This window comes from Clarias gariepinus, chromosome 1, assembly GCF_024256425.1.
Source record: "Clarias gariepinus isolate MV-2021 ecotype Netherlands chromosome 1, CGAR_prim_01v2, whole genome shotgun sequence".
NCBI classification, from domain to species: domain Eukaryota; kingdom Metazoa; phylum Chordata; class Actinopteri; order Siluriformes; family Clariidae; genus Clarias; species Clarias gariepinus.
This window is the reverse complement of record NC_071100.1, coordinates 32,852,857-32,870,298: the sequence shown is the minus strand read 5'-3', so window position 1 is coordinate 32,870,298 and position 17,442 is coordinate 32,852,857. Positions and strand designations below refer to the sequence as shown.

The following is a 17,442-nucleotide window of genomic DNA, read 5'->3' as shown; positions in this document are numbered from 1 at the left end:
CTACAAATTACAGCAAACGCTCCAATTGATAATCTCTGCCTCTCTCACTCTACAGCACTTGTGTATACATTGAATACAAGAACGTTGAATATTTGTTAATGCATTAGATTTAATGATACATGAAGAGATGATTACCTCCTTTAGTAGGATAACTGTTCTAGGCCGAATACGATACATGTCAACAAATGTTGAGTGGTCTGATTCTATTTTATCTGAAGTTACAAGAAACTGTTTTGATACACAGTTGTTGTTTTTTTCAAGACAATGTGTATTTATTATTGAAGGTATCTTTGCTTTATAGAATTTCTTTACACAAGAATATGACATTTGATTAGTACTGTAATGTATAAGTACACTGGCCAAAGATGTCATACTGTAACAATTTATTAGACCACTTTTAGCTTTCATTACGGCATGCATTTTTCATGACGTTGTTTAAACAAGTTTATGCGTCATAACATTTATTTCCATCCAGAGTTTTTTTTTTTGTTTTTTTTTTTTTACAGATATTGTGCTGACAACAGGAGAGTAAGTAAATTCTTCTCCAGCAAATCGCAAAGACTTTCAATGGGCTTAAGGTCATGGTTACATAATGCCGAATTTATGTGTGAAACTGATACCTTACGCTCCAAGAAAACTTTATAATTTGAGGCATGGACTATGCCTGTGCTATCAGGAAAGTGACAACCTGGTCATTTAGTACATTTAGGTGATTAGCTGGTTTCATTTTATTACCACATAATAGTGCTGACCAACTGAAGCAACCCTAGATCATAACACTGGCTACAGAGGTTTGTACAGTAAGCACTATGCATGATGGGTGCATCACCTTTATGCGCTTCTCGTCTTACCCTGACATGCCAATCACTCTGGAATAGAGTCAATCAGGACTCATCAGACCACAAGACCGTTTTCCATTTCTCCAAAGTTCAATCTTTATGCTCCCTAGCAAACTAAAGCCTTTTTTCTGGATAAGGCCACACAGCTGTTTAGTCCCACTCCACGTACAAATGGTGCTGTATTTTTAATGCAAATTCAAGTGTTTACATGATCCCCAATCAGGGTCATTCATGTTGTTTTCAGGCCATATTTCTTCTGTATAATGTGTTGGAGAGTTCCCAATTTCAGGAATTTTAACAATCTCCTTAGTTGTTTTTCTTTGTTTGATGCAGGCCAATCATTTGAATTCGGTGAAACAAGATAAAATCTATCCACAACCATGGGATTTAGCTTCAGACATAGTTGAATAAGAAAAGAAAAGCTGTTTGGTTAAGAGAATTGTTGCCAGCTGAAACATCTTAATTACGGCAGTAATTATCCAATTAACTGCTCTTACATATTTGAAGTGTATATGTTCTGAAAAGTAAAAAAGAAAGAAAGAAAAAAAAAATGTTCATCAATTATATTAACTTTAAAATTTCTCATTCCCTGAAATGAACAGAGCACAGATGTTCCTGGTAGAATGCTGCTAGTAACCTACCAGAGGGAGGCTACCAAAATAATGCTAAACCTACCTAGCTAGCCTCATTAGACACCACACATTCCACTAAAAGCCCATTCATTATTATCAAACCTTTTTTTTTTTTAATCTTTTACAAACTCAATTTATTGCCAGCCTGTCTTCTTGTATACTTCCTGAAGCAAGAATCGCTTGTATAATTAGCCTAAAAGCAAGGAAGTAGGCTAAGCACTGACTCGGCAGAATTTAGGTTTTATAGCTTTTGCAGACTGGCAGAACAGGACGTATATACTTGTGCAGAAGCTGCAGTGAATATTAAGTTTGTTCACTGTGCATGATTATTGTATTAAACTGAAAATCAGTGTCGTAGATTCTTACATAGAAATTTTTTTTTAAATAAGCATATTCCTTTCCTGGTAACATTGAATAAAACTGAGATTTGAGCTTTAAATTGGATTAAAACTTGCTATGCAGAGCTAGGCATTTGAGTTTAGCTGTACATTTAACATGCTTCAATCCAAATTTATTTAACAACAAGACCTTGCAGTAGATGTTCACTAAAAGAACAGTCTCACAGTCGAGATAGGCTGCCAAGCTGTCAGGAACAGCACGGCTGTGCCTGCACTTTGGGGACTTAGAGTCTGTGCAAGTCCTCCAAGCCTTCGGATTATTCTCGTAGAGCAGTATGACATCAGCTGTTATTCTGTGTGGAATTAATTATCATAACCAACATCCCTCCTACTGTATGTTACAATTGTATATTACTGTAACACTGCTCTGTGAATTTATAATTTACAAGGGTGAAAATTCTGATTCGTCAAAAATACCCATTGCAATAATTATATTAATATGCTCTTTCTAACATGTTATAATTTTTTTACACAAGGACTTTATGCCCAATTATTCATATAGTGAAGTTTACTGTCTGAAGTAGTGGTGTCATTATACCAAAGTTCTTGTTTTAATACAGTCAGAAATTTCGATATTCTCTGACACTTTTCTTCTTTCTAAGCCAGAAGCACCAAACGTCTGTGATTGAACAAAATTATGCTATAGCAGAAGCATATTTAGTTCGTCAGACACTGTAGTTTTGACATTTTGACCAGACTAATTAGACACATCATAATCATCTCTATGTCATGTTGTCAGATTATTTTCAAAATCAACATACAAATGTCTATATTTGAATAGAGTCAAATATAGTGAGAATAATAGAACTAGTAGTGTTTTATTTTTGTTTGTTTGCAGAAATAAAAATAGCAATTAAAACACCTTTTCTTTTCTTTTTTTTTTACAGTAGCTTGCTGTAGTTGTCAGGACTCCTCCTGGGAATTTCTGAGGCACAAAGTGTTTGTGTGGATTTCCTTATTTAAAAATCATCAATAATCATTAATAAAATACTTATGCTATAAATATTAAACCCTATAATCCTATAACCACTCAATATTTAACACTGTGAGACGTTAGATACCCTCATGGACTTTTTTATACAATGCCTAACTGACTTTACTATAAAATGCAGATGACAATACTTCCTGAGAGATTATATTCAGGGAGTTTTAACAGGAGAAAATGTAAAAATACATTCGGTTGTACAAAAAATATATACATTTTGTCCTTTTTTGCATTTATTCCTGAAATAAAAGAGAATCTCAAATGATGTATCCCATTTTAAAACCAATTCTACCTCATGCGCACAGTAGTGCTGCTGTGCTTAGGAGATTGTCTTTTTTGCTTACTTTATAACCAAAATTTGTCCATGTTTAATTTAGGTCGCCTCTTTACTGCCACCATCTCAAGTTCAGTCTCTAAATAAAACGAAAAGCGCTTCTGCATCCTACCACCTCATATTTTTATACAACAGCATGGCCTGTTGGGTTTTATTCTCTACAAATCTAGTCAGATATTAAGTATGATTGTTTCTGCAATTAGATATGTGCACAGGTTTATATCATGATTTAAATCTTTACACAATGACAAAGCAAATAAATAAGCATAAAATGAAAAAGATTTTTTGCCAGCCAGACCAACACCATTTTTACCATTTATTCAGAGATATTGTTAAAAAAAAAAAAAAGCGTAGAAAAGAGATTACAAATCAAAGTTAACCAGAAGTAGATATTTCTCTGTTACGGGTTAAATGTTTCAAACCAAAAAGCATCACTTTATGATTAGAGGTCCTTACCGTTTTTGGCCACCTCTGCTATGATGTTGGCTACTTTGGGTGTGCAGGAGTTCTGTGTGACCAATAAAGAAGGCATTATGGGAAGAACACCCATCTCCTGGATTTTTCCACTGGCTTCCACATCTGGAAATGAATATTAATTAGGAACTAGTAAGTATGTATTTCAGGACAATGAAATATATATTTTTAATTACATCCTGATCACATCTGAAATCCTATTTATACTACCCTAATAATACATTACAACGTTGGTTAAGTGGTTAAGGCATTGGACTACGGTTTGGATGGTCCCAGGCTAAAATCCCACTAAGTTACTACCAGAAAAAAAATGTGATGGATAACGGCTCTGGATAAGGGAGTCTGCCAAATGCCTAAATGTAAAGTACAAAAATCTCATGAGGACCTCCTTCACTTCAACTGTAAAGTCAAGAAATCTAAAAATCAGACCATAATACTGTGCATATGCGGTGACTAATTAGTGATTAACATGGAGAGCAGTCATTCTTTCACTCTTTTTTTCTTGGCATGCACCATCATTATGTACAAGTGGCCTTAGGATGAGTACAGCAGCACCTCTCAGTCTACAGGAAGCCTGCAGCATTCAGCCATTACCTTCATCCGAACATGTTGTGACAAAAACACTGTTCCCATCTGAATAGCATAAGGAACAGGATATTCGAGAGAAAAATCTGTCTCATTTCCAGGAAACATTTAAAAAATAAAATTCTGACAAATCAAAGCACCAGACCAAAGGATATCCATCTCATGTTTTTTTGAGGCTCTGGGTTGCTGATCATAAGGAACTGGGTTTGGAGCCCTGCCACCGCTGGGTTGCCACTGTTGGGTTCTTAAAATGGGCTCCTAACCCTATGCTCATACACACTTACTGTGCCACTGCCAGTTGCAAAGCCCAGATGAGAAAGGAGAAGGCACATGGCACTGTAAAAGCACAACTCAACAGCATGGAAGGAAAAATAGATGGATGGATGGATGGATGGGTGGATGCTTAAAGTTTGCATACCCTGAAAGAAATTGTTGAACATTGCCATTTATTTGGAAAATTATATAATATGACTGATAATGTGAGAGTGGAGAGTGGTCACGTGAAGTCATCACAAATTATTCTGACTCCTTGATAAAAACCTAATGATAACTAAAATCACCCAAATAACCCTAAACACACAGATATAAATGTCTATTAAATAAAGGTTTCCACACCTGTGACTTATTGTAATTGTAATTAGTGTCCTTGCATAAATAGTCTTCTCAGCTCATGACGTGATGCACTGACTTGGCTGAATACTGCACAATGGGGAAGACAAAAAGCTGATAATGGAACTGTATAACAAGGTAGTTGAATTTTATAAAGTAGGAAAAGAATATAAAAAGATCTTTTAGCACTTAAATATGCCACTCAGTACTGTTTAAGCTTTGATAAAGAGGTGGACAATAAGATGTTCTGTTGATACAAAGCCACGGTCAGGTAGAACAAGAAAGACCTGCCAGAAGAAATGTTCTGAGGAATCAACAAAAGTACACCATTTTTACCCAAAAGTACAACAAAAATATCCCCCAATGTAAAACGTGGTGGTGGATCTCTTGTGTTTTGGGGCTGTGTGAGCTCAAGTGACAGTGAATTAATGGCAAGATGAATGCAGCATGTTATCAGAAATTACTAGCAGACAATTTGCATTCTACAGCATGAAAGCTGCGCATGGGACGCTCTTAGATGTCACAATATGACAATGATCCAAAGCACAAGGCCAAGTTGACTCTCCAATGGCTACAGCAGAAAATGGTGAAGGTTCTGGAGTGGCCATTACAGTCTCCTGACTTCAACATCATTGAGCCATTTAGGGGGAAGATGCAAGACAACCAAAAAACTTTACAGGAACTGCTATTCCTTGTATTGTGAATGATGACAATATTTATTTTTGATAAAATGCTGTATGCATTTAAAAATTCTCTCTTTATAATAATGTTTCTTTTATATATTTTACATTGCTGTTTAATTAAGCAAAAGTACATTTTATCCGATTACTCAATTAATTTTTTGTAGAATACTCGTCCTTAAAGTACTAAAATATTTGATAGCTACAGCCCTATACATCGTCATGTTTTGTTTGTTGAGTATGCCATTCTGTTATGCCTTACATACAAACATGGTTCCTATAAGAAATAAAATTAATTTGTTTTGGCATTTCACTCATGTTTTCTTTAAAAAAAAAAAAAAAAAGGAAAGAAAAAAAAGAACATCTTGCAAATTTTCCCAAGGTATGCAAACTTTATAGCACAACTGTGGATGGATGGATGGATGGATGGATGGATGGATCAATAATCCTAACTCTCAAGTTTTTTTTTAATGTACAAGCAGTACATTCTTTATGTCAGTTTCTATCCTAACATGCTAAACACCTGAATGAAGATGAATGAATGTGTAATAAAAGGCTGTTGTAATATTAGGGGCTGGCACGCTTACTGTTATGGGCCAAAGCTTTAAGAAGGCAGTCCAGGCAGCTCTCCACATTGTCTGATGCACTGTCCGCTGATGACAGCTTCAGCGTCTTCAGGGCTTCACTCAGGTTGTCTGCTGATAAAACACAACACAGATCAGTTGAAAAGAACCAAAATGCAAAACGTACCAAATACCAGCCTAATGAGTCACTCTTGTAATTAAAAACAGCCAAGAAAAAAAAACAAAGGAAGAGGCCACTTGACTGACATTGCAGTTATTTCCTGCTGTTTTAAACAAACTCTCTAATGCTTTATGGTGAGGACTTGATCCTTTTCCTCAAACCTCTGGTATCCAAAAAGCCCATTTTCTTCCCTTAAAATCAATGGGTGGTACCATATCGCCTTCTTTTTTGTTACACTTCCACTCCAAATACAATGAAAATTCCAATGAGGACATGAAGTTAACAAGCAAATGTGGACTTGAAGTACATGCGTGCTGAAGTAAGTATCTAATTAAAAGCAAAATCTAATTATCTCTAATTAAAGGGTAAACATTTTGCTTCAATCATCATGTTATTAACATCTGTAACACATCCCTGATTCCCTTATCATGTAGGGGTTCTGTTTGTACCTACTGAAAGGTTAAGAAAAACCTATAAATGTGTAGTTCAAAAACGTTTAATAGAGAAAGAAATACCAATAACATTAGGTAGCATTTAATAAATAACAAGTAAGTGCAATTTACATTACTATTTTAAATTGTGCAAAAGGTTAAGTGTACATAATAATGGATGCATTGAACATATTCAAGCTATAATACATAGAATAATTTTACAGTGAAAATGCAATGTTATAGGTTATAGTATAGCCTACTGTTTATCAGACAAATGCTACTCGGCGAACTGATGCTTCAAGGCAAAAAATATGTGCTCCGAATATTTATGATCCATTTTCCATTTTCTTTAAACTTCTACAAATTTCTAATTCTACTAGTTAAAAAGCATTTTGGTTAATAGGGATAAATATTAGATGAATTCAGGTGTTTCTACGACCAAAGTCAAAAATGTTGTTACCAGTTACAGAGTTCCGCGCTGAAGCATTAGCTAGCCTCCAGCTTTATACATCTACTTGAAAAGTATGCGTACAACTGATCACAAATTTTTATTAAAAAAAAATAAATGTCTTAAATGTTTAATGTCATTTGTTGCAGGTAAAAATTAAATAAAAATTACTACAACAAGCCCATTATCACAAAAAAATGTAAACAATGGCATTGCTAAAAACATTAAACTGGCTTCTGGAATGAAGGCGTGGGCAGTTTTAGACGTCAGGAAAAAGGTGGAGAAGATTTCCTGTTGGAAACCAGTGTACAAAAGCGGGGTTGATCTGAATGCACTGTTCAGGATTCTGAAGCTTTAGGAGGGCTACATGGTAGAATTTTGATACTTAAGGCAACAATTCAATATATAACAACCATACCATTGACATAATACAATGTTATACAAATTTGATTTAGTAGCCTCTAATCACTTTTTGATCAGGGGTAGGCCTGCCATTAATTTCCGACTGATGATGTCTGGAGATGTGAATTAGAGGTAAACTGTCGGAAAACACATTATTAGCCAAGATTTTTTAGGAATGCATAGTAACCATAGTACACACAGCATGCTGCAGCTAAAATATTTTTCTGTAAAAAAAAAAAAAAACACATTTCTTTTTCGATTCCATTAGATTCTGTAGTACTAATGTTTATTTTTCCAATTTGTCTCAAGCAGCTATATTTCTTTTAGGTTTTGAAGTATTGAAAATACTGAATCTACAACCTAACAAACATTGAAATGCTTTGCAACTTGTGTTGTTGGGTCTTTAAACGCTATATCGCATACAAAGCAATAAGGTTCTTTTCCACCAATCTTCTGCTCCACACTCCATTCCAGTAGGGGGCGGTAACGCACCAACCAGCCATAATGGCAAAAGAAGTAGTAAAATTCTTACAGTCCTACATTTTTAAGGGATTCAATTTTCGACCATTTTTAGACTGGTCATGTAAATAATTTAAATGTAAATCAATTAAAAACTGAATCTCAATTAATTGAATTACCCCTCAAAAGATTAATTAAACTGCATAATCAATAAAAAAAAAATTGTAAAGAAAAAAAAGTGGTCTGAAACTAGGACTGAAAAAAAACCATCACATTTTCACAGAAGAAAGTCCTCTGATTTCACACAGAGATGAAAATATATTTAGCAAACAGTTACAGGCATAAAACACAATGATGCATGAAAATAAATATTCCATAAAGATATTTCGAGAACATTGCAAAATTCTATTTTAAGAAAATTCACAAATAAGGACCTCTCAGATATGTTCAAGACTCAATATTAAATTAAAACTCATGTAATACCATTCACTGTCTAACAACCCAGGACAAATAACTATATCTAAGAGACTCCATGCAGGTAATAAATCTGAGTTATTGTCCATAGGCATGATGGCTCTAAAAATGTCACTTGGACACAGGAGAGGCCAATTAAAATCAAGTGAAAAGCAATGCTGGGGACCACTTGTCACAGTGGCAGTATTAAAAGTGATAGATAAATAGGGAGGCTATTAAGGCACCTACTTCAGTAACCTCAGAGCTAAGGTCAGCAGAAACACTCAGCAGGGGAAGAGAATGAGTTATATTTCAAATTGCTTGTTGGGCTTCTTTATTACAATGAAAAAAAGATTTCTGAAACAATGGATAACTAATACTGAAGCAATTTTACACCCACAATCCTGCTAGATTGCAGACACAGAGCTCAATCTTTAGTAAATAATAAATAGATGAGCAAATAAAGGATTTGAGGATTGCCATATGGTGGGGAGGCGACTCTTCATGGATAAGAGATGACAAAAAACGTATAGCAATTGCTTCTAGTATTGTCTAATAAAGAAAAATGGATGTCAGTGAGCAGCTGTGCCAGTTTTATCCATTTCTGAGTAAAGTAATGAATAAGTAAGCTTTTATAAGGAAAACATATTTTTAGCCAAGATTTTGTAAGAATGCTTCGTAACCATATCACACACAGCATGATGCAGGTAAAAATTTATTTCTACTGTCTAATAATAATAATGGTAGAATTCCAGAGTGACTGGTCTGAGACATAAAAAAGCAACAACTTCAAAAAGTTTCCAAGGTGCATTACATTTATAAACTCTATATCAAGGTCACTGTGGTTATAATTACCAAATTTAAGTTGGTTTTTATTTTCAACACTCACATTTCCAATGCAAACATCATTCCCATAAAGCCAGCAAGGGTTTTATAAACACTACTTTATCAACAATCATTTTCACTCACTTACATGTAAGGTACCAATTATTTTGGAGGACACCATACCCTACATATCTGACTGGAGAAACCAAATTTAGCTATATAAAACATGCTGAATTAAATGTCTGTCAGACGGAGGTACTAGAGACAGGTTTGCAGACGTTGCAATTGAGGTTTTGAGGTTTGTATTGAGCATCGAGCTTTGCTTTGCATCATGACAAATTTTTCATTGTGGCCTATTTTGATTTAAAGCATCAAAACAACAGGAGCAGTGTGTAGGACATGGCACACACATGGGTCAAGTGCATACAGTATTTGGCTTTATCTGATCCATTAAACAAGAGAACTGCTAGACCATCAGACTTATTTGCTTGATCCCAAACTGCAAGTGGCACACTGTCAGGCAGCGACAGGACACCTGAAATCCACTGCCAAAGATAATAATCATAGTGATTTCAGGCCAACAAAACATCAAGCTTAAAAGAAATCAACTTAAAAGGATCTGCCGTGGATAAAAAGACTGATCTGCATACATGTGGATGCAACGGAGTGTATGGTCATGCGGGGTATGTTTTTATAACTTGGTAGGGACCAAATGTCCACACAAGCATATAAATATCTCATCAGTTTGACAGTGTAAGGACATTTGGCTGATCTCCATGAATAAAATTCATTGATTCTTTAAAATGGTATATTCTGGTCAGGGTCACATTTGATTTGGTGCCTATCCTAGTAACGCTTGGCATGAGGAGGGAGAATTTACTGAAAATGGGATGCCAACCCATCACAGGACACTAGCCATAAGACTTTTACACTAGCCATAAAGACATTTGATAATTATACACTTATTCACACCTTTAGCATAGTTAGTCTAACTACAAGCAACAACAAACGACATGCAAAACTAAGCCTAAGACCCTGGAGCACCAAGGCAGCAACTCTACTCACTAGGGATAAGATACACCCAATACAATATTATCATTATATCTATGTGAAAATTGGATCTGTATTGCAATTCTATATGTAACACAATTTTGTAAACATCCTGATTCAAGGTATTTATTTTTTTTACTTTTGTTACAATTCTAAGCAAATTTTGCAAATAATTTGCTCTTACCACACACGATGCATGAATAGTTTAGAAAGCACCATCTGTAAGGTTATACAGGAATGGCAAAAGTTTACCACCTCTAATCCAAACATAAAGGATATAATATTATTATTTTTTTACAAATTTTGGAGTCATATATGACTTGTCACACAAAACAATCAAATCACTGAATCGATTTCCCTCACCTCTACTACTCACTGTAACACCAGGTGGCTATTTTTTTCTTCTTTTTTTTTATTAACGCTAAAGAGGCATCCTTTTGGTTATGGTGATTAAGGGTAGAGTTAGATGTAGGCATAGACACAGTATTAATTAGCTGGTATGAATGGCAACTTGGCTAAGCAGCTCACACTGTCACTTTGCTCCTACAGAGTTGGGAGTTTGTATCTCACCTCCAGGCCTGTGCATTTGTGGAATTTGCATTTGACTGAATGTGTGAGCATGTGTGTGCTTGTGCCTTGCGATAGCTTGGCACCCCATTCAGGGTGAAACTCTCTTTATGCCCCAAATTCCCAGGACACCCCGCAATAGGCAGTGTAGATAATGAATGAATGAACACAGTGGAGTATACATTTACTGGGCAATTTATTAGGAACACTATACTGATCCTCAAATTTGTTCTAATAAACGGCCTCCATTCTTCATGCTATGAATCCCCAAGATATATGTAACATTTCTCTAACATCATGTTCCATGTTGACATGATTGCATGGCGCAATTCCTGAAGATTTTTCAGGTGCACCTTCAAGCAGCGAATCTTCTGTTCTACCACACCCAAAAGATTTTCTAATAGATTCAGATCTGTTGACTGGGAACTCCACTGAAGAACAATTGAACTCATTACTGTGTTCATGAAACCAGCTTGAGATGACTTTTACTTTGTGACATGCTGCATTATCATGCTGAAAGAGGAACCTGTGGATTCATGATGTTGGTGCTAAATTCTGACCCTACCATCTGTCCTACCATCATCACATCAGTCTTTGGAGGTCTAGTTTAAGCCTGTGCCCACTGCAGCCATAGGTTTCTGTCCTCTGTTCACAAAAGTGGATTCTGATGTGGTCTTTTGCCTTAAGGTTCAATGCATAAACACAATGTTCAACATAATTGTACAGAGTGGTAATATGAGTGAGTTACCCTACCCTTTCAATCCGTTTTAACCAGTCTGGCTATTCCTTACTGATCTCTCTCATCAAAGAGAGGTGTTCCATCAGTAGACCTGGTATTCACTTGAGCTTTTCGTTTGTTTGTTTGTTTGTTTGTTTTATTGCACCATTCTGAGCAAACCTCAAAGACTGTTGTGTGTGAACATCCCAGGAGCTCACCAGTTATAGAAATACTTAAACCAGCCTGACTGGCACACATAGGTTCTACAATATAACATTACAAAAAGTTATTAATTATTATTATTACTTCAGGGTAAATACACAATATGTTGCCTCTAATTAAAATCCAAGGGATGGTCTCCCCCCCCCCCATGATTGTACTACACACACCGAAGTGATTATCCTGAGGCCTGACTCTTCCTACACCCGTCTCCTCTCCAAATCAGTCAGAATAGAGACGAATGTGTATAGGGCATTAATGAGTGTGACCTCTTTTAAACAGGCACACCAAGAGCTTTTGCTTTTTCCATTTTCCAGGCTTGTTATGATTGCGTGGCGGAGCTCGACACCACGTACACAACGACATCCCATGATGCGTAACAGTTCACCAGTGTGAACTAGCAGTCGAGGCTGAGGGAAGGGAATCAGCTGGGGGCGACACTGAAAGGGTCCGATCTCTGATGGATTGATCTAGGTGGATCCGCAGTCTAAAATAACCCGAGGGATCCACCTAGATTGATGTGAGGGCTGATTAACAGTAATGAGTGACTCGGTGTATGTGATTCAGCGGAGATTCTGCTGATCACTGATGTCTGATCTCTCTCTCATCAGCAGCAACATTTACAGTAAAGCTTTGACAAAATCCAGAATAGCCTGTATTTAAGCCTTGTTAATTTTCATCTAATCCAAGACGTTACATCATCATTAGCCCAGCAGACATGCGTGTAAGGACTTATTTTGCAGTGATCTGCTCTGTCTGACTGAGCATGTACAGTTAAACTGCTGCTTCATGTTTTCTCTTCCTCCTCCTCCTCCTCCTCCCTTGATGCTCTGACAGCCACAGTAACGGCAACAAACAAGCGAATATGTCTAAATGGGAATAGTCAGGTATTTCACACAGCTTTCTGACTTAAACATAAGCAAGGACAGATCGTTATCTAAACCTGAATCACACCTTCACATCTCCATTCTCAGAAGTGTAATAAAGCAGCACTTACCCATTTGCACCAGCGTGGTTCCGTCCTCTTGTCTGGTATGAAGCTCCAATTCAAACGCGTGTCAATATTAATCAAACTTCGATAATGCTCTTATTTATTTTTATTTTTTTGGTATTTTATTGATTAATTTTCAGTTTGCTTGGCAGACAGATATCCGGGCAAGGCCCACCTTAACCCACGCTGCTCCAGCTACACTCGCTGTCCACTCCACTTTAGTTAAACCTACAAACCTCTATGGACAGTGCGGAATTAAGAAGAGAGAAAAAAATACCCAGCACTCGGCAACCCTGACGGTTGTAATTCGTACAGATTTAACCAACGCGGACATGAAAATAACAAACGGTACGTACTGAGCACTTCCTCCTGCCGGAGCAGTCCGCTTTCAAAGCACCGACACCAAGAGAGACACGAGACCCCGCCTTCCTCTCCGCTAATTGGCCAATTGGCCCCCGCCGAGGTCCAAAGCTCGGCGCTGATTGGATACAAATGGGAGTCTCGCGTTCAGGCCACGCCTTTTAACGAACGGGATCCCGCCCTCAGTTTGACGGCAACCCTGTGCAAGCAGGAATCATCGGTTCTGCGGTCCTGAGCAGAAAATATGATAGATCTGTCAAAGATTTAACCCTTTCTTTGATTTCCTTTTCGCCCTTTACAAAATTCTTTCAAATAGCCCATGCTGAAATGATAAAAAATATTAAAGAATAGGTGTGTTTCCAGTGTTAATTCATATTAAATAGCAGTAAGATGATTATTTTTTAACATACAGCAGATGGATAAATACTCCAAAGTCATATTTTATTTGGAATTATAGATATTGTATTGTGAAAGATCCGACTGAGTAATTGAACATCTAGGGCGTAAGCTTATTATAATAATAATAATTATTATTATTTATTTATTAAGTCATTAATTCATCTTCTATACTACTTTATCCTGTACAGGGTTGCAGGAAGCCTTGAGCCTACCTCAGGAGACTTACTGCATGAGGCGGGGTACACCCTGGACACGAGGCGAGGTACACCCTGGGCACGAGGCGGGGTACACCCTGGACACGAGGCGGGGAACACCCTGGACACGAGGCGGGGTACACCCTGGGCACGAGGCGGGGTACACCCTGGGCACGAGGCGGGGTACACCCTGGACACGAGGCGGGGTACACCCTGGGCACGAGGCGGGGTACACCCTGGGCACGAGGCGGGGTACACCCTGGACACGAGGCGGGGAACACCCTGGACACGAGGCGGGGTACACCCTGGGCACGAGGCGGGGTACACCCTGGACAGGGTGCCAATTACACCAATCACATACGCACACACTGCAGGCAATTTGTGACAGCTAAATTAGCCATCTCTGTGGACTGTGGGAGGAAACCGAAGCAGCCGGAGGAAACCCACCAAGCACAGGGTGAATATGCAAACTCTATGCACACAGATCGGAGGCAGGAACCAAATCCTCGACCCTGGAGATGTGAGACCACAGGGCCAACCAATAAGCCACCATGCCACCTTATTATTATTCAGCTTTATAAATGTATCTGACATGCGTGCATTCTGTAAAACTATTAAGACAGATTTGTTCCTTTGGAATGATTTTTAGCCCTGCGGCGGCTTGGCACACTCTCCAAGGTGTACTGCGCCTCGTGCCCTAAGTTTCCTGGGATAGGCTCCAGGCCCCCGTGACCCTGTATACAGGATTAAGCAGCATAGACGATGCGTGAATGAGTGAGTTTGTTGAGACTTTCATTGTTATTTATCTCTTCTTAATCCTGTTTAATGAAAAAGGCACCTTCTCTCTGTGACATTCTGTTTGCTGTGTTATTTGTTCATTCTGATTGGTTGACATCAGAGTTTATAAATCCCCTGTTAAATGTGCCATTTGGCTAGTAGAAATTAATTACTTATTAAAATCTCTTAACCTCTTATGACCAAAAAAAATTATAAACGTACCCAATACTGAGCATTTTAATGGTATGGCTGATCGGTTTATGTAATTCTACTTTCTTTCACCCCTGACATCCAAAGTGGTTTCCATCGATATCAGTGGAATTTTTCCATCGCTTTGTTCTTTTGCTTAGTACTAATAGCAAAGTTATCATCTTGTGACTATAACCTCACAGGTCCTTCCCATCCTCTTTCCTATTCTAGCATTAGAGAGGAATAAGAGAGCAATAAGTTGATTCAAGATGATGAACATAATCTTTTAATCTGTTTCATTTTCTTGTGCAGTTTGTATTTTTAAAATCTAAAAAAAAATAAAAAAAATATTTTTATGTATTTCAGCGCAGGACTAAAGTAAACAGCATTAACTGTTGAACAAGCTGCTAGGATGAATATAGTAAGTAAAAAGGGGGTTTACTGTTTTGCAACACAGCTTATATCTGTTAGCACTAGCACTAAATGCAAGCGCAGAAAACCAACAGCTAATTTAAGTACAGAGTTCGAGGGACCCCAGTACCTCTCCAATTGATAATGTTCCGTCAGTGGCTATGTCTCATTCTCTAAACCTGACGCCCAGGTTGGCAGAGAGTTCTGTTAGTTCAACATTAAACTGACTGTAGATTGGTGTGTGAACCAGGAACATAACAGCACTGGATTTACTACAGGCTGCCTCTGCAAAATGAAAGTTGAATCCACTGCGCAGTACAGCTGGATAAGTGTCTAATCAGTTTTATGGTGCATCCATCCATGTGAGTGGATAGTTTACAAAGTAACCTTTTTATTTATAAGCCTGTAAGAGTGTTAAAGATAGGATTTGATTAAAAGAGCAGGCATATAGGCTGCATCGGCAAATGCAAAATCGTTAGGCTTCCGAGAGACTGGTTGACGTATTTATGATGAACAGGATGATGGAACTTGGCACATAAAGTGGTGCTGCATACAGTAATGTGCAAAAGTCTTTAGCCACCCCTCATTTCTTTATGTTAAACTAAGTTAAATTAAAGTATGTCAATTAACTTCAAGAAATGGGAATAAATGTGACAGGCTGCAAAGTGCCTAAATATACAATAAAAAAAATTGTTACTGTTACAACCCTTAGCAGCAGCCTCATTTCCCCTCTCGTCCGTTCCAACCACTCAGCATTCAGCATTACCGGTATGCTAATCACTGGCCTGATCGTCTGTAATCATCTGTACCTTGTTCTCACTGGCCCATGCTGATTCACAGGTCACTGTGTGGATTAACAAAAAAATAATAAATCCTTGAAATTGGTAGGGTACAGGGTCTGGACTGAAAATGAGAGCTAAAAATTTGGCAAAAATTGAGAACCAAAAAGTCCTTCAGGAAAGTTGAACTATTCCTCTAGATTACATTACAATATAGGAAAGTTCCTAGCTCTTTAAAAGCAAAATATACAAAAATGAGTACTGGCTCAAGACTTTTCCACAGAACATGTCCAATCCCAATATAAAACAAGAAGAGCATATAAATAACTGGTGTAAATTGACTATTCAGAGTAGCATTGGAAACTAAGGGATCATGGGTCACTTTAGGGCAACAAACAGGAATCAGGATTGACAGCTATAGCCTGTTTAATGTGCATAGAATTGGAACAGTACACAGTGAGCCCAGTCATGAGCTAGTGTATTCAGAGCTAGTGTACGGTCTAGCTCCACAGTTGACAAGTGAGTTAATTTAGCATTGGAGAAAAGGCCCACATGTGTCTTGCTACACTATTTAAACAGATCTTGGATTCTTGATGGAGACATCTGTCTTCTAGGTGTATACATTTCTCAGTAGTCACACCATGTTGGTCACACTGAGCCTAACCCAACTTAGGCTTTGTGAAAAAGCAAAGTGAGAAATCTGACGTCCTGTTGTCCTGTTAATTGATGTACATTACCATACAACTGAACATCATCCATTAGTGTCTCAGAACCTGTATGAAGATTTTCAGGGTTCCATAGACTAGCATTACTTTTAGCTGACTATTCTACTCTCACTCTGGAGATCTTCCTTCTGTGGCAGCACATTGCCCCTGGCTAATAAAGGAGGCATGCATGGCAACTGTCTCCACAAACAACGAAAATGGCCTGGTCTATGAATTTCTATATAATGAAGGTGTTATTGTTTTTCCTCTATAATTAGTCAATATAATATATTTTAGTAGGATGAGAGAGAGGACTGAAAGTCTCAAAACATCTGTTAAGTCATAGTAAGTTTGTTGATATTTCAAACCATTGCTGAGACATCAATTATCATTTTAACTGATGTGTAATTGATAATTATACTCATATTAGTATGGAACAATCCATATGAAATAGCTTCTCTGTAAAAGGTAAACTAACTGGAATCCACTTTGCATAGGCCATAATAGTAAAGCATGGACTGCCGGCCTGACAAGATGCAGCCTGTGAGATTACAGTATGAAATAGTTCCCCCCAAAGGCCATTTTGTGCATTAGACCAGTAATATAAATACAAATCTACCTCATACCTTAAACACAGTGTAGCACTTTTCTCAGTTATATGACCCTTCTCAGTCCATAAATTATCACAATCATTTATACCAGAATATTTCCCATAATAGATCTGCTTTGCTCTGCCATTACTGAAGAACTACTACAACCTAAGTGTAGAGATGTGGTTGATTTACA

The 17,442-nt window shown here is 37.5% G+C and overlaps 1 protein-coding gene across 4 annotated transcripts in view; it reads right to left on the bottom strand.

The window, feature by feature from the left end:
• The window catches only part of rap1gds1 (RAP1, GTP-GDP dissociation stimulator 1), a 40,775-nt gene extending 27,544 nt beyond the window's left edge, over window positions 1–13,231 (bottom strand). For 3 of the 4 annotated variants that reach the window (XM_053498502.1, XM_053498512.1, XM_053498530.1), the window contains exons 1-3: window positions 12,850–13,231; window positions 6,124–6,234; window positions 3,645–3,767 (exon numbers count right to left, since the gene is read on the bottom strand). In XM_053498502.1, coding sequence (XP_053354477.1) covers window positions 3,645–3,767; window positions 6,124–6,234; window positions 12,850–12,853 — 238 coding nt within the window. In that variant the 5' untranslated portion in view covers window positions 12,854–13,231. The remainder of the gene's footprint in view (window positions 1–3,644; window positions 3,768–6,123; window positions 6,235–12,849) is intronic. The other variant, XM_053498521.1, reaches the window with a different exon arrangement.
• Between the last annotated feature and the right edge of the window lie 4,211 nt (window positions 13,232–17,442).